A 22296-nucleotide genomic window follows, 5' to 3' on the forward strand; every position below is an offset into this window, starting at 1 on the left:
CCTTTTAAATATTGAAGCGCGCGTCGTACGCCCTTCAATTTGAAAACAGCCTGATCCTTTTGAAACAGTCTTCACAGTTGATATTTTTATTGATAACAGGATTTTAGATTATCCAGGGTGAAAACGGTAAACTTGTCCATAGGCGTGTTATTTTGTTATTGTTCCACTAGGAAATAATCGCTTATGACAATATAGCAGGGTCAGTAATCCAAACAACTTTCAACTTGGTACTGAGTGATCTTAAAGGCGATGTGAGTGAGCTAAACCTTCAAATTTCTACAATCCGCTCAGATTTCGATGGTCTGATGTCGACGGTGGACATGCTGAAAACGGATACTAAGCGAAATGGAGCTAGTTTAATCAAGCATAGAGAGAAATTCACTGAAATGGAGTCATCTATTGACGAATTAAAATCATCACTGAATTTCATATCTGCACAGTATGATGACATGTCGTTGGACCTCAAAAACCATACTAGGGAAATGACTGAAACCCGCAGTTCTTTCGACAACAAGCAGCTGGCTTATCTACAATCTAAAGTTAATATGTTAGAGAGTATCTCAAGAAGTTATAATGTAGAAATACAATCAGTCCCTGAGCGAAAGAACGAGAATATTCTTGGTATAGTGAAAAATCTGTTTGACAAGTTATCGTTGCAATTTTCTGAAGATTCAGTATCATTCTGCAGTCGTGTACCAAAGATGAATAATAACTCGAACCGTCCTAGAAACATAGTTTTAACATTACAGTCTCCTAGACAACGTGATTATGTCATATCAGCGGTGCACAGATACAATAAATTGCACTCCGCTGACATGCTAAACTCTGTTGATTTAGGAATAAATGGCGATAAGAGCCTGATTTATGTAGCAGAGCATCTTACACCAGAATGTAAGGGTGTTTACGCTGCGGCGCGCAAGTTTAAAAAAGAAAAACAATACAAATATGTATGGGTTAAGAATGGGAAAGTTTTTCTACGTAAAAATGATAGTAGTGCTGCTATATATGTTAAAAATGTGGATGTTTTGAGTAAATTGCAATAGATTTTTTAATCTCCCTCAATTATATACATATATATCTCTTTGTTATAATAGGGTTATATGCTCAGTATGTTATTTTTCTATCAGAATGTTAATAGATTTCGAACAAAACTAAATGAATTTTATCTTAATGTGTTAAATTGTGATTATGATGTTATTTGTTTGACTGAAACTAACCTTGATAGCTCAATTAGCAATACTGAATTTTTAGACAATCGTTACACCATTTTTAGGCGTGATAGGGACTCATTAAATAGTCACAAACAATTCGGGGGTGGTATCCTTGTAGCGGTTAAGAAAAATATTTCGACACTTAGATGTTCACATTTAGAAAGTGACTCCGAATGTTTATGGTTATCTCTAAATTCAGGAAAAAGTATTACCCTGTGCTTGGTATACCTACCCCCCGATATATCAATGGATCGCTTGCATAGATTCTATGATAAGACTAATGATTTTATTTCTGAACATGATGGATCTGTTATTATACTTGGTGACTTTAATACACCTTCAATTGATTGGAATGGCGATACGACGAAGACAGTGACTCCAAATTGTATTTCTCACGACCTAAAATCGCGATTATTACTCCAACTTATGTCTCTTGGTGGGTTGAGTCAGTATAATTATATAAAAAATTATAACAAAAGAACTCTAGATCTTTTTCTTACTAACATTCCGAACGTCATTCTTACGCCAGCCCTCGCTTTGTGTAAAGAAGATATACATCACCCCACTTTCAAAGTAGATATGAAGCTTAGCATTGTAAATTACTTAAAAAAAAATCCTCCAATCTAGTTTTTAACTACAATAAAAGCGATTTCATTTCGATCAAAAAGGAACTAAACAATATCGATTGGTATACACTTCTGTCATCGGGTAATATAAACGATCTTCTTAGCATTTTTTATGGAAAACTGTTCTTAATTATAAAAAATAATACACCATATAAAAAACAGTTTAAAGACAAACAACCGGCTTGGTTCAGTAAACCACTAATTAAATGTCTAAAGGAAAAACAGAAAGTGCATGCAAAGTACAAAATGTACAATAATCCTAGAGACTATGATACATTTTCTCTTCTTAGATCTAGGGCTCAGAGATTGATAAATGAATGTTACAATGCATATACCGACAATGTCGAAATGTCTCTTTTAGCTTGTAATGACAAACTTTTTTGGAACTTTACTAAGTCCAAACGTAAATGTAATACAATGCCGCAGACTATTAGATATGATAAACGAGTTGCAACGACCGGGTTTGAAATTTGTCAGTTATTTTCAGATTATTTCGCATCAGTGTATATTCAAGATAACGATAACACATCATTAAGCTCATGCTTTGCAGAAACTCACACAAACACTTTAAGCAAGTTAACACTATCGGAAAGCGAGATTTTGTATAAAATTAAGACTCTAGATCGGAACAAGGGACCAGGGCCCGATGGAATTCCGTCATTCTTTATTAAATCTTGCGGTAAAGAACTCGTAGCACCTTTGGTATTAATTTTCAATAAATCTTTGAGCACTGGATGCTTTCCAGATCTATGGAAAGTTGCTCATGTAATTCCAATTTTTAAAGCAGGCACAAAAACTGAATGCAGTAATTATCGCCCTATATGCATTTTAAATTGTTTTGCCAAAATATTTGAGAGTATTGTTTATGATTATATTTATTATTTATTTAAACCACTAATTTCTCCACAACAACATGGTTTTGTTAAAAATAAATCTACTGTTACGAATCTAGCAGAATATTCGAATTTCCTAATAAATTGTCTCGACAGTAAAAAACAAGTTGATGCGGTGTATACCGATTTCCAAAAGGCGTTCGACAAAGTGAATCATCGATTACTTTTTCAGAAACTGGTAAAATATGGGGTTCATGGGGATTTGCTACGATGGGTTATATCATATGTTACAAATAGGTCACAAATAGTTGCAGTCAACGGGTTTTACTCCAAACCAATAACGGTTCCATCAGGAGTACCTCAGGGATCGCATCTGGGTCCTTTGCTATTCATTATTTTTATTAACGACATCACATCGATCATAAAAAATAATTGCCTCCTTTATGCAGATGATTTAAAGATATATGCTGCCATAAATAATGTTCAAGATTGCATATCGCTACAGAGCGATTTGGATTCTGTTAAATTGTGGTGCGAACAGAATGCTATGTTTTTAAATGTAAACAAATGCTTTGTACTTAATTTTACTAAAAAAACCAATAAAGTTAAATTTGATTATTTTCTTGAAAATAATAAACTGCCTGCTAAGACTAGTGCTAGAGATCTTGGTATAACTTTTGATACATCTCTAACATTTAAGTTACACATAAATAACACAATCACAAAAGCTAATAAAATGATGGGTTTCATTTTCAGAATAACAAAAGATTTTAAAAACCCTTTAAGTCTAATGCATCTTTATAAAAGTCTTATTCGCAGTATCCTAGAATATGGTGCCCCAGTTTGGTCCCCTTACCAGAAAACGTATGCCGACGCCGTTGAATCAGTGCAAAGACGTTTCTTACGAAGACTTCTCTTTAAATTCAATAGAAAGCTTGTCAATTCCTCTTATGAAGACAAGTTAAAATATTTTAAACTCGATTCTCTATGCTTGCGCCGTATGCTACTTGATACAATCCTACTGCATAAAATCATCAACAATCAAACGGATACCACACTTTTGTCAAAAATAGGTCTAAATTGTAAAATCCCAAAACGAGCAACTCGCACTTACAACGTATTTCCAACTAAGCCCTGCCGCACTGTTTTTGCGACGCACTCTTTCCTCAATCGCATCTGTCATCAATTTAATACGCTTCATCAGAAAGATCGACAGCTAAATATTTTTAATTCTACGACAACCTGCTTTCGTCGTAACGTCATTATCTCCCTAAGAAAGGGAGCTAATTAATCAGTTTGTAATGAGACGTAACCGATTTAACGTGCTAATTCCTTATTACATTTTGCTTTACTTTACTGCCTTTTAAAGTCATAACATCATTGTACCTAAATCTTTTGTACTAGCCAGTTGTTAACGTTTATGCTATGTGTCCTTTAGTTATAAATCCTTTTGTATGTAAATACTTGTGTATGTGTAAATGTTGTTGGTTAGTCAAATAAATAAAAAAAAAAAAAAAAAAAAAACACAAGACGTGCGAGTGCGACACATTTTTCTCACTTTGTCGATGAAACTGTTGTTCGCAAAAAAACCAAATTGAATTTTCAAATAATTTTAAATACATATCATAAATTGCGGACCGGCAGGAATCGAACACACGTCTCCTTTGATCGCGCCCGATGCTCTGACCACTAAGCTACGGCTCGTTTGCTGCTAGTGATGAAATCTGTGGTATGTTCACTCAGTACTACAGTGTCGCTACTGGATGGCATTAACATTGATGTTACACAAAAAAAATTACGGTTTTCAGATTTTTCCCCTTATGTCTGCTGTAAGACCTACCTATAACCTACCTGCCAAATTTCATGATTCTAAGTCAACAGGAAGTACCCTGTAGGTTTCTTGGCAGACCGACAACAAAGTGATCCTATAAGGGTTCCGTTTTTCCTTTTGTGGTACGGAACCCTAAAAACGTTATCGATTAATGTTTGAGCTACCAAATGATTTTGTTAATAACCTATTTTCTACACAGTATTCACTTCTACAAACCGTCGTGGAAGCCTGTCAAAAGAAGCCCCAATGTGAGTTCAGCACGAAAACCAAGCCGGGCATAATCGATCCCTGCCCTCAAGTCGGGAAGATAGTCGAAGTGGCTTACAAATGTCGGCCACGTAAGTACCTCTTCAAACTCATCTCTACTTTTATAACACGGATATATTTTGTCCGGAAATCTAGTACCTATAGTAACACGACAGGTCGAGATGGCAATCGGGGAGGGAACGCCCCTCATACCCGCACAGCCCCTTCGCTAACCCGTTGCGGCCGAGCGCAGGTGACGTACGGGCGTGCGGGGCATCCCCCCCACCTACCCCGATTGTCATCTCGACCTGTCGTGTACTATAAATGAGTTAGAAAGACTCATGATCAACCCATCACCGGCTCACTACAGAGCACGGGTCTCTTCTCAGAGTGAGAAGAGTTTTGGCCATAGTCTACCACGCTGGCCATATGCGGATTGGTAGACTTCACACACCTTTGAGAACATTATGGAGGTCTCTCAGGCATGCAGGTTTCCTCACGATGTTTTCCTTCACCGTTAAAGCAAGGGGTATTTAATTAATTAAAACGCACATAACTCCGAAAAATTAGAGGTGCGTGCCCGGGATCGAACCCCCGGCCTCCGATTAGAAGGCGGACATCCTTACCACTAGGCTATCACAGCTCACTAGGCTATCACAGCTTAGAGTTAGAAAGACTCAGAAGATGGCAATCAGGGTGCGAGGTGTCCCCACCCCGATTGCCATCTCGACCTGTCGCGAACTATAGGTACGTTGTTTACATAGTGATCGTTCCGATAAATCGTGGTCAAAGCTTGTCATAAGATCCCCAAAACTGAGTTCAGAAGGATTATCAAAGTAGTATCCCTACTTTTTGTTGATCTCTGACCGCAAGCGGGAAAGTTTATCGAATTATTCAAATGTAGGCCCATATAAAACGACACTTATGCCCCTATGAATGTCCACTTGGTCCCATATTACATGCAAATTCCTTTTAGCGACGAATATTATTCCTGTACCATAATCGAAAGAAGTTTAACAGCCGAAATTAATAATAAATAATCAATCTATCTGTAATCAGACGATAAGTTACTTATCGACGTTGTTAACTGTCAAAAAATATCTACTATAAAGTTTTTTTGATAATGATTGTGTCGGATTGTCTCCCAAGACTATGCGAGTAAGGGAAATCAAATCAAATCAAATCAAATCATTTATTTGCACGATTGCAGGTACAATGATGGTGTTACAGTACAATCTTCAGTACATCTCAATCTACAGTATTTACAGCTACAATCCGCCATACAGTGGGCATACAAAATTTATTTTCTTATTATCTACTAGCTTATGCTCGCGACTTCGTCCGCGTGGACTACACAAATTTCAAACCCCTATTTCACCCCCTTAGGAGTTGAATTTTCAAAAATCCTTTCTTAGCGGATGCCTACGTCATAATAGCTATCTGCATGCCAAATTTCAGCCCGATCCGTCCAGTAGTTTGAGCTGTGCGTTGATAGATCAGTCAGTCAGTCAGTCAGTCAGTCAGTCAGTCACCTTCTCCTTTTATATATATAGATTATTAATAAGCTATTTTTTAACTTTTTTTTTAGAATTATAATGTTCAACAGTCACATATCACATAATATAATATAATATCACATGTCACATAATAATTATCTACCTGTAATATATTAACCAAGAAATAATTAAAAAAAAATAGTCAATATAACATAATCACATCAAGTCAACTCTCAAATGAGAAAAGAAAGAGCACCTGTTTACTTGTACAAGTTACATTCTCCCGCGCTGTTGGCTAATCTTGAGGAGATTGGCCCGCGCCGTCGCCGAAATTCGGACAGCAGCTGGCCCTTTGACGAAAAGCGTTTGTTCACGATAGCTTTGAGATCAAAGACATTAATACGTAAAGTATTACTTTGAATAAAAATAAATGTTCCTTCTATCATATCGTATGGCATCCGATATTTCTTGCGCTGGCACTGTATTAAATAATACCGCAATTTCTCTTCCAAAGAAACCGTAACGTTGAATAAGTGCGATGATATTTTCCTTTTATGTGAATGAATCCTACATGACCTACATCGAGGCCATTATCAAAAATATTGAGGTACTTTGTTACCCTTTCAAAAAATATTATACTTACTCGTTACCTTCACTAATCTAGACACCTATTTTATTTATTTATTTTATTTTTATTTTTCATGGACCAAAATTGTAGTTACAAAGTAATAATAAATCAAGTTACATTGGAAATGCTTATCTCTAAACAGAGATTTCTTCCAGCTTCCCATCACCTACCTACAGTTACAATTATAATTGATATTATAATTTACTACAACCAATTTTTTTAAAGAATATTAGCCATATTATTAGAATGTTATTATTATTAATAATATATTAAATTACTAATATTCCCCTTTCCTCTCCAACTAAGCATCAAGCTTGTGCTCACCTCGAGTCGGAAGGCGCACCTTTGTGTTCCTGGTGCGCCTCAGACGGTGTTTAGGGACTTCATTGGTCCCCTGAGGTGGGTCCTCAGCAGGCGCCGCTGGCTGGGTTGCGCGAACGTGTTTGGCCCCGTAGCCCAGCCACCAGGCGATGCGTGGAACATCGTGGGGTTTTAGTCGGTAAGAGTCCGACATAACCTCCGCACCTCCCCGGGTGCGGTGGCATCCATGAGGATTTCCCCACGGAAAAAAAAAAAAAAAAAAAAAAAAAAAAAAAAAAAAAAAAAAAAAAAAAAAGGAGTAGGTACGACAATAGTGCAACGGGCGGGATTTGAACCGTCGACCTTTTGGTTTTTCAGTCCACTCCTTTACCTGTTGAGCTCTAAGGTTGAGGCTATTGAGGCTCTAATTGTGTTATACAACCAGCCACCCGCCCCAGCTTCGCACGGGTAGCTTAGGTATTTTTTTTTTTGAAAATTAAATATAGCCTGTGTTACTCAGGAGTACTGTAGCTTTCTATTGGTGAAAAAAATTTCGCTAGTTCCAAATATTTCAAGAGAAAATTTTATTATGACATTTGCGTTTGTACAGTATACACATAACTTCGACGAAGTCTTGGACGAAGTCACAAAAAATTGCTAAGTAGTTGTTAAAAACTAGTAGGTACAGTGATCTACTGTTCTTCGCTACCGTGTGATATATTTGCAGTTTATTTATTCATGAACTTTGCAGCCTTTAGGTGCTAAGTTCTCTCATAAAAATCCGATTATAGGAACTTTGACGGCGCTGTATAATTTGGCTGAGTTCGAAAAGGCGCTGTAAACTGAAGTTTGCTCTTGATGGATGTTTGAACCTTCTTGTATATTCAGCAAGTTGCAAATTATGGAGACGATAAATTATTAATTAGTGACTTGTAACTCAAAAATATAGCTACCTAATGTCATCATCTCAATCCACCCGGCCCACTAATAAGCAATCTCCCCTCAGCATGAAAAGGGCTTATAGGCCACCACGCTGGCCTAGTGAAATGGATGGATCGTGAAAAGCTTACAGATATACAGAGAGACAGACAGACAGATAAACAGACTTTCGTATTTATAATATTTGTATGGAAGTATTGATTGTATCAATACTATACATCTTACATCTATATATAAAAGGAAAAGCTGACTGACTGACTGACCTATTAACGCACAGCTCAAAATAATGGATGGATCAGGCTGAAAGGCAGATCGCTATTATGATGTAGACGTTTGCTAACAAAGGATTTTTGAAAATTCAACCTGTAAGAGGGTAATAATAAAACAGGGGTTTGAAATTTGTGAAGTCCACGCAGACTAAGTCGCGGGAATAAGCTAGTAGGTATTTGATATTATTAAATGCGTCTTTCGTAACCAAAAAAGTGTTTCTATCATAAACTAGCTGCCCTGGCGAACTTCGTTCCGCCTAACAGTCGATTCAAATTTTAAAAAATTTTCTCTCCGTAAGAACCATCCTCGTAGGTACTTCAAGGAATATTATAAAAAAAGAATTAGCGAAATCGGTTCAGCTGTTCTCGAGATTTGTCATTTGATTTGTGATTTGTTATAGATTCGTCATGTCTGTCTGTTTGTCTGTCTGTCTGTCTGTCTGTCTGGATGTTTGTCACAGCCACTTTTTTCCGAAACTATAAGAGCTTTATACTGTTGAAACTTTAACATCTACTTAAGATGTATTCTGTGAACCGTATTAAGATTTTATATTAAAGAGAAGATACGCAAGGATACGTGGCGATGGATGTGTTTGGAACCTTCCAATAGGAGCTCCATTATCATAGCTATTGAAACCTTTTTCACGAGAGCTAAAATTCTTTTGTTTCAGTCACGTCCCATTCTAGTTTACTAAGCAGTACGTATAAAATCTTTGCTAAAAAAGGCAGGCTTGTGTTCATAGTCCTAAGAAAAATCAAATTAAATTCTTATTTACAAAACTCGTTCAAATATTATATCAGTATAACACACTTTTACATTTATAATATGGGTACTGAAGTACCCATATTATAAATGTAAAAGTGTGTTTGTTTGTTGGGTTGTCCTTCAATCACGTCGCAACAGAGTAACGGATCGACGTGATATTTGCATGGGTATTGACATAGGCTACTTTTTATCCCGGGAAATCAAAGAGTTCCCACAGGATCTTTAGAAACCTAAATCCACGCGTAGGAAGTCGCGGGCATCAGCTAGTTACTCCATAAAACCAGAGTGCGTAGAGTAATATCAAACTTGTTTTGCGTAGGTAATAACGAGTACCAAATATTGGTTTAGAAATTAGAGTCTGTTGTTTCCAAGTAAATTAGTATTATTAATTTCTACGCAAACGGTTCCAACCCTTTTGTTCCATTAGTAATATTACACTGCTGATATTACGTTGAAAATAGCGCCCTTCGTTCCTCAATTAATAGACATTTGAGTAATATTTGTAGTTTTCAATCAATCAGCCTGTTGTGTTTACTGCTGGACATAGATATTCCCGAGAGAACGTAACCATCACGGTCCTCCGACTTCCTCATCCACCCACTTTTCGCTTCTTAAGATCGTCAGTCCAAGGGTTGGTTTTGTCTCACACTGCACTTGCAGGTACGCGGTCTCCACTCCAGAACACGTCTACCCCAGCGGTCATCGGTTCTGTAACACATATGGCCATTTCAGCTGGCTAATTTGTTTAGCTACTCGTATGTTAATCACTTCAAACAAGTACATATTACATATTTGTTTGAATTTTTGTAATATAAATGGTTAATCTTAATAATATGTAAGTACTGTATGTAAGTACAACGAATATGAAATCAAAGAAAAAAGAATAATGTAAAAATATAAATTATATGCCATACTTATAGAACAATGTAAACACAACTTTTACGTGGTTTAGAATAAAATTAAAAACGTGCTTCATTATTTATTACTTAATATATTTTTGTGGCGCATAAAAAGCATATTTACTTTTAGTTTTTGGCTAATAAAACGAATTTTTTTAGTGTCAATACTAAACGGTTTATCTGTATATATAAAATTCAAAGTCATGACTGACTGACTGACTGACATATATATCAACGCACAGCTTAAACCGCTGGTCTTAGAGACATGAAATTTGGAGGGTGTGTTCTTTGTAAAGAATAGGTGTCCACTAAGAAAGGATTTTTCGAAATTCCACCCTTATGTGGGTTAAGTGAGGGATGGAGGTTTGTATGAAAGTCCGTCATTTTTTAAGTTATTTGCATGAAAATTGGTATTTGGGTTTTCGGTCATAAAAGAAGAAATGCGTGTTTCAGGATTTTTGGTAATTCAACCCCCACATCGATTTTCTAAATTCCACCCGAGCGAAGCCCGGGCGAGTCAGCTAGTGTACTATAAACTGTAAATATTAGTTTAGTAGCCAGTATGTACTCGTTGCAAGTAAATTAGCGATATCAATTGCGGTGCAGACGACCTCAACCCTTCCGCTCCATTAGGAATACTACACCGCCAATACGTTAAAAGCACCAGGGGCATTCGTTTATCAATTACTAGACGTCTGACCGCTTTTTATTTGTGGATACCGTTCACTATTGTAACATCAAACTGAATAATATAATGCATACGAGCGGTTAAGAGCGTTTAATTTCGTCAATAAATCCACACTAATATTATAAATACGAAGGTGTGTCTGTCTGTCTGCCTATCTATCTGTCTGTCTGTCTATCAGTCTATCTGTCTGTCTGTCTGTCTGCTAGCTTTTCACGGCCTAACAGTTTAACCGATTTTGATGAAATTTCGTACAGAGATAGCTTACATCCCGGAAAAGGACATAGGCTTTTATCCCGGAAAATCAAAAAGTTCCTAATAATTGTTTATTACATCCTCTAGTACGTAATAAACACATGTGTGTTAATTTTGCACCTCTTTTTCATTGTTTAAGTTTTGATTTATTAATATTTAATTTAATATATTTTGTAAAATATAACCTGACTTTATAACTAATCAATATTTTAACCAATCCATTATTGTTTTTCATAACATTTTGTTTCAATTTATAGTGATTTTCATTCAAAGTAGTTTATTGCAATTAAAATTAATTACCTAAAACTTAATTCACAGTAGGTAGGACTTTACCTATGATCTGTAAAAGCTGGGGATTTCCATCTGTATCAAAAAGAAGTATTCAGTAATTTATAGCTCCTAAAGTCAGGTGTTCCAGAAAGGGTGGCTCATTTTTTGCGCAAGAGATCAGCCTGGCTGCTTAGCGCGGATTTCAAATACACTAAAAATTCCAGCATAATAATTGTAACATTTTCAATAAAAATAATATTGATTTTAAAATCACTATTCGGTGCATTACAATTATTTAACGTGCCAAGTTTTTTCATTAACATTACTGTACTAAATACCTTAAAATCTAAATGCCAAGAAAACGCATCATTTAACCGCCCGTCTGCTCTGCAACCTATAATGGGGGCCGCACCTAGCCTCACCTGACTTGCCTACACCGCACCCGGGGCAGCAACCCCTATCCAGAATTTAATAACCCCGCATAAATCACAACCCTACACTCTAGTCTAACTACCCTTAACTACTGACCATCGTAAGTCAATGTTTAGTAAAACTTCCCCTATTTTATTACGAAAAATTGTTGTCTAATTTTCAATTTTTATGGTGATGGAAATTACACGGTTATTTTGTTGACGTATCCAATAATGCCAGTTGTATCAATGTTTTTGAAATTCGGTCCCTAAACAGTAAAATGGACCGTTTCTTATTTTACCCCCTTAGAGGATGAATTTCTAAAATCTGTCTGATAAAACGGACTTTGATATTTATTTTTATTGTATTGTATTAATTTAATTTATTTATTTTGTAGAGACAAACAGTTATAATTAGATAAATAGTTAGACTTAAACCTAAGCAGTCTCCAATGAGAAATTAATACTTCTAATAAAAATAAATATGGTTTATTTTTTATTTATTCATTATTTAAGTAGTAAGTAGGGAGTAGGAAGTTTTATTTCTCCAACCTCTGGCACTTTATTTTGATAAAAAAAGTGCTTCAGACTTAGTATTATAGATTAGACCTATATTTCCGATGGCGAGTTGAATCCATTTAAGAGTTTTAGAACTGCCAAACTTTTTTGTTCATCCCATTCCGAAGATTGCATCGTCATTTGCTATAAGCTGAGGTCGTGGTCGTGGTCAGACGCAAAACTGTCAGCAATAGAAAAACTTGATTAATGAGAAAACTATTGTGGTAGAGTGGATGACGTATCACATTTTTCAACAATAAAACGAAAAAGGGCAAGTAAATGAACTCTTGAATAGGGCAGTTTCATGTTTTTGTAATGTATATTACATTGAAGAGATATTTCAATCATTATGTAATAGACCCGTGTATTTAGCAAACGATAAAAGTAACTTTAAGAATAGCCTTTTTTGGTTTTTTAGGGATGCGTTGTCGGCTTTTGGTTTTTAAACAGTTCCTGTACCCGTAGTATAAGATTTTAGGTCCATTTTACTTTGATGTTATTGTGTTTCGACTCTCGAATTCTAGCAACGTTTGGTGAGACGTAAAATCTTATACTACGGGTACTGGAGTTTAAAGTTTAGATAATTTTGGTAAGGTACCGATATATTTTGGAAATCGGACTTCACTTAGATATTGGCCAAAATTAGCGAATGCAAAACATCGTGACCACGACCCGTGCATTTGGGTTGAAATATCGACCAATAAACACGCTAAATTAGTCGTGGTATGTACCCGTTATCTACATTAAAATATGTCGCTCAGGCCGGTGCCTTCTTCATACAAACGTAGAAGGGTAATTACTACATTATTTGATACTGTACGCTCAAAACTAAGTATTATATCAATTAATCTCGTCATTATCTAGGTTTATTTATATATGAAACATTGATAAAAATATTGATTTTAAAGTTACGAGCCTCAAAAGATTCCTATTTTAACACTAAATTTATGACAACTTTGGGCGTAAATAAATACGATTAGGGGTATGAAAATTCTAAAGAAATTTAACATTAGACATAGTTTATTTATTCATTAGTTGAAATAACTATACTTTGCAAACATAAACTTATAGTAGTTTTTTCTCAAAAATACTTTTCCTAAACCCTTGATTTCGGTGAAAATCATCGTGCCTCTCACCTTTTTCATACAATGTCAAGTGAAAAGCAAACAGAGTCGGTCGAGCGTACTGCGTCACCTAACCACGAAATTGTTCTCAAGAATGTTATCTTTTCAGATGAATTTCACAGTCGGACAGTGTGTGAAGGTGAAACCACCGAGCTATCCTGCAACCCTAACACCAGGTTGGTGATCTACGACGCGCAGTATGGGCGAGTTGCGCACCAGTCACCCAGCATTTGCGCACTTCCACCTGGAGCTATGGATGACAGTAAGTTTAGGGTCCATACTTTACTAAAATGCGAAAGTGTATTAGTCTATCGGTGATAGTGGTGATAGCCTAGTGGTTCAGACTTCCATCTTCTTTATTAGAGGTCGGGGGTTCGATCACGGACGCAGCTCTAACATTTTGGAGTTATGTGCGTTTTCAAAACAATTAAATATCACTCGCTTTAACGGTGAAGGAAAACATCGTGAGGAAACCTGCATGGGAGTTCTCCATTTTCTCAAAGGTGTATGAAGTCTGCCAATCCGCACTGGGCCAGCGTGGCAGACTATGGCCTAAACTCTTCTCACTCTGAGAGGAGACCCGTTCTCTGTAGTGAGCCGGCTATGGGTTGATCATGATGATGATGATGATCAGTCTGTCTGTCTGCTAGCTTTTCTTTGACGTTTGGTACAGAGATAGCTTGCATCCCGCACCTAGATAAACATAGGCTACGATTCATCGCGGAAAATTGAAGAGTTCCCACAGGATTTTAAGCACCTAAATCCACTCGAAGAAGTCGCGGGCATCATCTAGTTGTAAATATAAATGACTAGCGACAACCCCCGGCTTCGCTCCCGTAAGAATTTCAAAAAACTGCCCTTATTCCTTATTTACATTATAATATAGCATCATTGCATTTCAGCTGGGATGTTTCCCTTTAACAAGTGACATTTAATTTTAGCGTTTAAACAATCGTTTATATAATTATCTCACACCCGGCTTTACTCACGTGTTTAGTCGACGCTAGCTCGACTAGTTTTGAACCCATCCGGGTTTTTTTTTAAAGGGATTCAGTTCATTAATGCATGACATTTAATTGCTTAAAACGCACATAACTCTAAAAAAAATGACCCGGGACCGAATCCCCAACCTTCCGAATAGAAAGCTGTCATCTTACCAGTAGGCTATCGCTTGATAGTCTGGGGGCTGGATGTTACATTGGTCTAGTTGTTTTGTCTGAATCCTTGACTGTTGGCTAATTACTGACCGTTTCACCAATCGGCTTAGCGTTCCGATACGATGTCTCATATTATTAGAAGCCAATTAGGGCTACTTATGGAACGTTACATAACAGATAGTATTACGTACGCTATTATATTTATAAAAATGTCTCAAACAGGCTCACATTGATCTAGTATTATGTATTTGTCAGAATAATTCTGTTAGAAAAATAGTTCAAAGGTTGTGTTTTTATTTTGCTACTAGATGATTCCCGCGATTTCACCTACGTAGATATTGGTTTTCTTTTAAATCCTACGTGAACTCTTCAATGTTTCAAAAGTATGTGTTAACTAGCTGATGCCCGCGACTTCGTCCGCGTGGAATTAGGTTTTAAAGTCCCGTGGGAACTCTTCGATTTTCCGGGATAAAAAATAGCCTATGTCACTCTCCAGGTCTTTATCTATACCCATGCAAAAAATGACGTCAATCCGTTGTGCTGTTGCACAACGTGATTGAAGGACAAACCAACAAACAAACACACTTTCACATTTATAATAAGGGTCATGGGTTAATTCTGGGTAGCTAGGTATATCTCCATTCAAAATTTCAGCCAAATCGGTTAGGTCAGTGAAATTCTAAAACGAATAGAGTTTATGTCTTAAAGTATTGGTATTAATTCTAAAATGTATAAATTCCTTTCACTACATTTTTTGTTATCATCGTCATCATCGCGTGCCTTCTTCGAAACGAAGTTTGGAGGTCATCATGCGAAAAGCTTCTCTATTTAAAGCCGCCTCTTTTAACTTTCAATGGGGAACTTAGCGCAGTCCACGTCGTTATATCGTCCAACCATTTGCGTCTTTGGCAACCTGGAGCCCTTTTGCCTTCAATTCTTCCTTCCAAAACTATTGGGAATGAGAATTGGGCTCCTCTTTGTAAATATACAAAGATTTTTTGTTATAGATAATGTTAAGTACATATATTATTAGGGCTCCGTACCCGAAGAGTGCTAACTGACCCTATATTATAATCATATTCTGTAATAAACGGACAGACAGACACACAATTGAACCTAAAACAGTTTCTTAGCGTTTAAACTACCGTGAGTGATTTCCATTATAAATACTATCTGTCCCGGCTTACTCACGTGTGTAGTCGACGTTAGCCCGACTAGTTTCGAACCCATCCGGGGTCCTTTTTCAAGGGAGTCCGTCCGCGCACGCGCCAAAACCGCGGCGCGTGCGCGGAAGGACTCCCTTGAAAAAGGACCCCGGATGGGTTCGAAACTAGTCGGGCTAACGTCGACTACACACGTGAGTAAGCCGGGACAGATAGTATTTATAATAAAACAGTTTCGTTTATTCGTTCGGTCATACGGAATCCTAAAATCGTATTCTATTAACGCAAATGCGTAAATATTATTTAAATTAATGCAATGACGTAATTAAAACGCTGTAATTAAGCTCAGCTTACAGCGTTTAAATAGGAATGCATAAGATATCATAGTTTTAAAGTAAGCGTTGGATCGTTTCGACTACCTAACACCATGTCTGAAGCTCATGATGAATTGCTGAAACTCCCTTAATGACGTTTTAAAAAGAATCTAAAGTCACTGCGGTTTGCAGGATTTTAATAAGTTTCTCAGTTTGCGTGAATATTGAGGGTTGATATTCACCTACGGCCGCAATTAATAATGATATTTGATTTTATTTTAATTATCATAATCAATCTACTTGTAAACTGTCGATAAGATAGGTAGGTTTAACTAGATTTAATTTAAAATATAAGCTATAATATATCCTATTATATTAACAAATTGTAATGATCCCAATTTTTGTATAAAATGTAATGTAATAAGTGTTTCTGTTGTTATTATTATATTGTATTAAGAAGTAGACAGAATGACACACTTTTTAAACCTTCGTGGTTTTTTGCTGTGTCTAAATTAGATTTGTTAAACATTCTTTATGTTGGTAATTTAAAAAAAAAAAGGTACTTAGCAGCGCAACGTTGTAAAATGTTGAAAAAAAAACAACGTTGCTAAGTAATTTATTGAAAGATTACAAATACTTAGATTGATAAATATTTTTTATTGAACAACTGGTGGCTTAATAACGTTGAACGGTGCGCGTCCTTAGAATCTCTTTCATGTTTTATTTTCACCATACCAATTTCAACCGTACGAATACATAATCTATATCTATACTTCCATACTATTATATAAAGAGGTCGTCGTTGTCGTTAAGTTTGTTTGTAGGGGGTAATCTTTGGAACTACTGAACCGATTCTAAAAATTCTTTCACCAGTAGAAAGCTACATTATTCCTGAGTGACATAGGCTATACGGGATCTTTAAAAACCTAAATCTACGCGGGCGAAGCCGCGGGGATCAGCTAGTATATTATAAAGCTAAGTTATTGTCAACATGACTCATAAAATAGTCTTTTCCAGCGTGCTCAGCACCATACGCATTAAAGACAACGATGCAGATTTGCCACGGCAAGCAGCAGTGTCAAATTGTGGCGGACAGCAAGACCTTCGGATCCCCCTGTAGACCAGACACCAGGGCGAATCTAAGAGTTCTGCATACATGCGGTATGTAATCAGACGCCATTATTGAAAATCCATGAAATTATTAATTAAAAAATATTTTTTATCAACAATCAACAAATTCCTGAACAGCCATCAATGCATTGGCGGTGACTTTGGTGTTGCAAATGTTCATGGGCGGCAGTCATCACTTAACATCAAGTGACCCGCCCGCGCCGGTATATTTACTAACTATTTGAATTTAAAAAAAACTTTATTCCCTACAGTTCCTCTGGGGGTCCTCACAGAAAGATACGAGAACGCTTCTGAAGAGGATAAAGTAACGAATCGCTATGATGTAAATAATGTTGGGGAACATTTCGAAACTCCAGGTATAGTTTAACAAGGTATCTGATAAAAATCCGTGTTTGTCTATCTGTTTTATTTTCACAGCTCAACTGCTGAATAGATTTTAAAGAAAGCCATATGGATACCTTGCATTAGGGTTCTGTACCCATATGGTACCAACGGGACCCCATTAATAAGCCTCCGCTGTCCATCCGTCTGTTTGTCAGTGGGTCAGCGGACTATATCTCGTGAACCATAATAGGTAGAGACTTGAAATTTTCACATAATGTGTATTTCTATTGCCGCTATAACAATAAATTAATAAAATTTCAAAATGGCCGCCATGAAAATTTAGAAAAATGAAAAAGTGTTATTTCTTGTACGATGGTACGGAACCCTTTGTATGCGAGTCTGAGTCGCACTTGACAGATTTTTTATCTCAGCTTTACAACAGATACCACAGGATTTAAAAAAAACTTTTAAACGCGGAAGTTATTCTTTCCATTTTTTCAGAATGAGTTCGTGTAATATATTGGTACACAATATAGTTTTATGGCCAAAAATGAAAAATCTACTAAAATACTTAATTTCAATCTCTATTCAAATGATTGTTTTTTCAGATATTGTAGTGAAATGGAACAAGCCTACAAAAACTGATAATATGATTCCACAAACTGCGATCATACATTCCACCAGCAATCTGAATGGGATAAAGTATAAAGGTATGATTTTCACAATTACAGTTCAATTTAATTATTTATTTCCAAAAAAACCTGCACATCTATATAATCCATACTTCCATATCTACTAATATTATAAATGCGAAAGTGTGTCTGTCTGTCTGTCTGCTAGCTTTTGACGGCCCAGCAGTTTAACCGACTTTGATGAAATTTGGTACAGAGTTAGCTTACATCCCGCGGAGGGACATAGGCTACTTTTTATCCCAGAAAATTAAAGAGTTCCCATGGGATTAAAAAAAATCTTGATCCACGTGGACCTTGTCGCGGGCATCATCTAGTATTTATAATCATTTTGTGATTTCCTAATTTGTGTGTCAGTGAAGGGTAATCTCCAAAACCAACTGCACCTATTTAAAATATTCTTTCACTGTTTGATAGGTATACTAATTATTTAAGATCCACGCCCATCTTAGTATATATATATATGTCTTAAGTAGGTATATATTATGCATTTAAACATTATTATTAACTCGGGTGAAGTCGGCGCGGGCCGCTAGGAACATGATACAACTCATAAACAGTGTAAACGCTGTCCAATTAGTTACAGAATTACATACAGCATTGTTTACCTTTTGTGGCCATTTTGCGAGACAAATGACATCTCTAGTAAATAGCCTCTCTCTGATTATTGTGGCCGTATGTCCTTTCATTCATTCAGGTGTGATGTGGTTAACCACATGTTATATTCAAATTTAATTATTGTATCCCGATGATTGAATTGAAACCTAATTTGGTTTGCAATGTAAATAGAAGTTATTGTTCGTATAAATTGTTTATTAATTAATTACACCATTTTGGAAGCAATTTAGAATTCATAATAGTGGATTGGGAATGTTTAAGTACTTAATATCCAAAGTTTGTGTAGCGAATTATACCTAACTAGCTTCTGCCCGCGGCTTCGCCCGCGTGGCCTACAGGAAACAAATGGCATTTTTTTTCAGAAACAAACATTATAACATCAGGACGCGCACTCTGAACAGCACCGAATAACACATATAACCTTCCAACCCCCATTTCACTCCTTTAGGGGAGGGGATTTTCTCATAGTCGTTTCTTAGCTGACACCTAACCTCAAGAAAAAACCTACTTTACAAATTTCAAGTCAATTATAATATCAATAATTAAAACTTTCCCATACAAACTTACATCCCCTATTTTACCACCCTTATGGGAGAATTTTCCAAAAATCCTGAAACACGTATTTCTTCATTTGTGACCGAAAACCCAAATACCAATTTTCATGCAAATAACTTGACAAATGACGGACTTTCATACAAACTTCCATCCCCCATTTAACCCACTTAGGGGTTGAATTTCAAAAAATCCTTTCTTAGTGGATACCTACTCTTTACAAAGAATATACCCTCCAAATTTCATGTCTTTAGGATAGGGATACATTTTGTGTAAAGTTATTATGTACCATTAGGTATACGAGTTAAAGATTTAGTTGCTTATGTGAAGTGATAAGGACTAGGTCTGTTATAAAAGATGGAAATGTGCTACTAATCTGCAATCCATGCATAAAATCAGTGCAGCAATGCTGTATTGTGGTTTTTATATCAACGTGTGCAATTTTTTTTTTAATTGAACCACCAATAGAATCATACAAAAAGAACTAATGATTTTAAGCTTGTTTCGTGGTTTAACGACATATTTTTATGTATAAAATATCGACAAATAAAAACAAAAATTAATCGTGGTATGTACCCGTTTTATACATAAAAATACATACAAAAAGAAATTACATTATTCAAATCCTAGCTTAGCAAGTTATTATTTAATTCAAATTATAGGCAGCTATATTAAGTCGTGCGTAAAATCTGTCTATGTCGTAATATTCTGCGACCTATACCTACTTGGCCGCAGAATTATCCGTTTGTGCCGAAAATTTTCTTCTGATATTCTGCTTCCAAAGGGGAGAACTTTTCCATTTCCGATTAAAAAATTAGGAAAGGAAAAGTTCTCCCTTGTAAGGATACTCGTTTGGAAGGAGAAAATCAGTGACAATGTCGAAAAATTTCTCCCATTAATATGGGCTGCAGAATGAGTTATACCATGTTTTTAGAAAGAAAGAAACATTTACTATATAACAAGGCATAAGATCCTAATATAATGCTATATTATTATACCAAGGTGATACTGTTTAACCATTAAGGGGGTAGTGGAAATAATATACAAATGTTTGTTACAGATTCGTCAACCAAGTCATCAAATCTGAAATTTCTAATCTACATTAGCATAGCGACCATAATTGTTATCATATTGGCAGCAATCTTCGTCGGGGTTCGGTACTACAAAAAGAAAAAGAGATCAAGCAACTCCAAAAATGGTGACATGTTTACTACAGAAGCTCCAAACGTTTTCAATGACGCTGCTTCAGATCTAGACAACGATGTAGACGTCAGTCATATATCTGGAACTTTCTATGATCCAGTACATCCAGATATGATTCTATACAGAGATGGGGTGAACAAAGCAACTCTGAGGGCAATGAGGCCTTTGAATACTATATACCCATGTGCTGGAGCCAGTATGTATGGTAACGTAGATTACGTACCGACTCATTCAAGAGATGCAAGTACCAGATTTGGTAGTAAAGAAGTTGATTCGGATATAATGATGAGCCCAAAGAGCTTGAGCGGTTACACTAACTCTCAGTTCTACTACGGGTGACAACAAGAACAAAGAGGTGCTGATGCCTCTAGGAACTATTGCTTTTAATTGGTAAACAATGGTACTGATTCTGAGGTCAACTAAATTTTAGAGTATTTGCATCCTCTTCTTAATAATGTAATATGAAAAGGACGGACACAGTTTGACAGTTTTAAATTTAATTTAGAGCTGTCAAACCTTGTGACTTTAGCTGCCAGTCGCTAGCCTATTGCTTAAATTTGTAGCGTGTTTAAATTTAAAATTCATATTCCGTAAGTTTTTGGCAATATTAAAAAACATTTAGTTTAGAGAAAGACAACAGAATCGGCGCCAATGACGGCAATGCTGATGCTTTCTCTAAACTAAATTTAGAGCATCTGCATCTTTTTCTTTTTAATATTGCTAAAAAAAGGACAAAAATGAATTTTAAATTAAAAACCCTAAATTTATGTGCTACTCCACAAAAACAGTATGCTAGACTGGTGCCTAAAGTCCTGACGTTTGACAGTTTTAAATTAAATCAAGTTTTTCTGCCCTTTTCTATTTACATTTGTAAGTAGAAGATGCGAATACTCTAAAATTTAGTTGCCACCAGAATCAGTAGGTAGGTACTATTGGCGATGATGTTATTACATATTATATGAAAGGATTTGATGCTTGTAAAGCCAAAGAATATTGTAAATAAGAAATGTTATCACTTGTAATATGTACTTCGAATAGTATAAAAATGCACTGATATTCAAACAGTTTTCTTACAATATCACTTTCGCTTGAAATTGATGACATAATTTATTTATTTTGTGCTTCGAAAAAAACCAGATTTTTTCTCCAGAACTATTTTATTTATTTTAGAAATAATATTTATTACTGACCAAAAATTTTCTAGTAAATAGAGTAAATTTAGAAACGTGTTTTTAAACGTGAAAATAATATAACCCTCTAACAAATAAACCTGGAATAGCGGTGGAATAGTTATACTCTGTTTTGTCTTTTTCCTTCAAATGTCAAATTACTGATGACAGAGAAAGACAAAACAGAGTATAACTATTCCACCGCTATTTCAGGTTTATTTGTTAGAGGGTATGTCTTTGTTACGTTTATGTATTTAATGGTCAAGTTGATGAAGTATAACATATTAATACTAGTCTAAATAATGTTTGTTTGTATGCGTTTGAAATGAGGACTAAGTCCAGAAGACTACAATTTATCAAGGATCTAGTAAAATAAGATGGCAAGACTTACCTAACTGCACTAAATGTACATTTTTTGCATTAGCATAAAAAAATTAAAGTCACACACTAAATTAAATTGTATTCTAAGTCCTTTCAGACACACGAGTAGATATAGACCAGAGAGGGAGCTTCATACAAGCGGCGCGCTGTAGGTACGCTCACTCAAAATGTCACATAGGTATGAGTGAAAGAGACAACGTTCTACGAAGCTGACATCTCTTTGTAAAGGTCTAAAGTAATAATGATTTT

General features: G+C 35.9%; 1 protein-coding gene across 1 annotated transcript in view; it reads left to right on the forward strand.

Moving 5' to 3' along the window:
* The window catches only part of LOC117987692 (uncharacterized), a 38254-nt gene extending 16608 nt beyond the window's left edge, over positions 1-21646 (forward strand). The window contains exons 4-9 of the mRNA XM_069502698.1: positions 4701-4839; positions 13456-13608; positions 16998-17141; positions 17363-17467; positions 18044-18145; positions 20355-21646. Of these exons, the coding sequence (XP_069358799.1) occupies positions 4701-4839; positions 13456-13608; positions 16998-17141; positions 17363-17467; positions 18044-18145; positions 20355-20836 (1125 nt within the window). The 3' untranslated portion in view covers positions 20837-21646. The remainder of the gene's footprint in view (positions 1-4700; positions 4840-13455; positions 13609-16997; positions 17142-17362; positions 17468-18043; positions 18146-20354) is intronic.
* Positions 21647-22296: the final 650 nt, after the last annotated feature.

The sequence above is a fragment of the Maniola hyperantus genome, chromosome 13, assembly GCF_902806685.2.
Source record: "Maniola hyperantus chromosome 13, iAphHyp1.2, whole genome shotgun sequence".
NCBI lineage: Eukaryota > Metazoa > Arthropoda > Insecta > Lepidoptera > Nymphalidae > Maniola > Maniola hyperantus.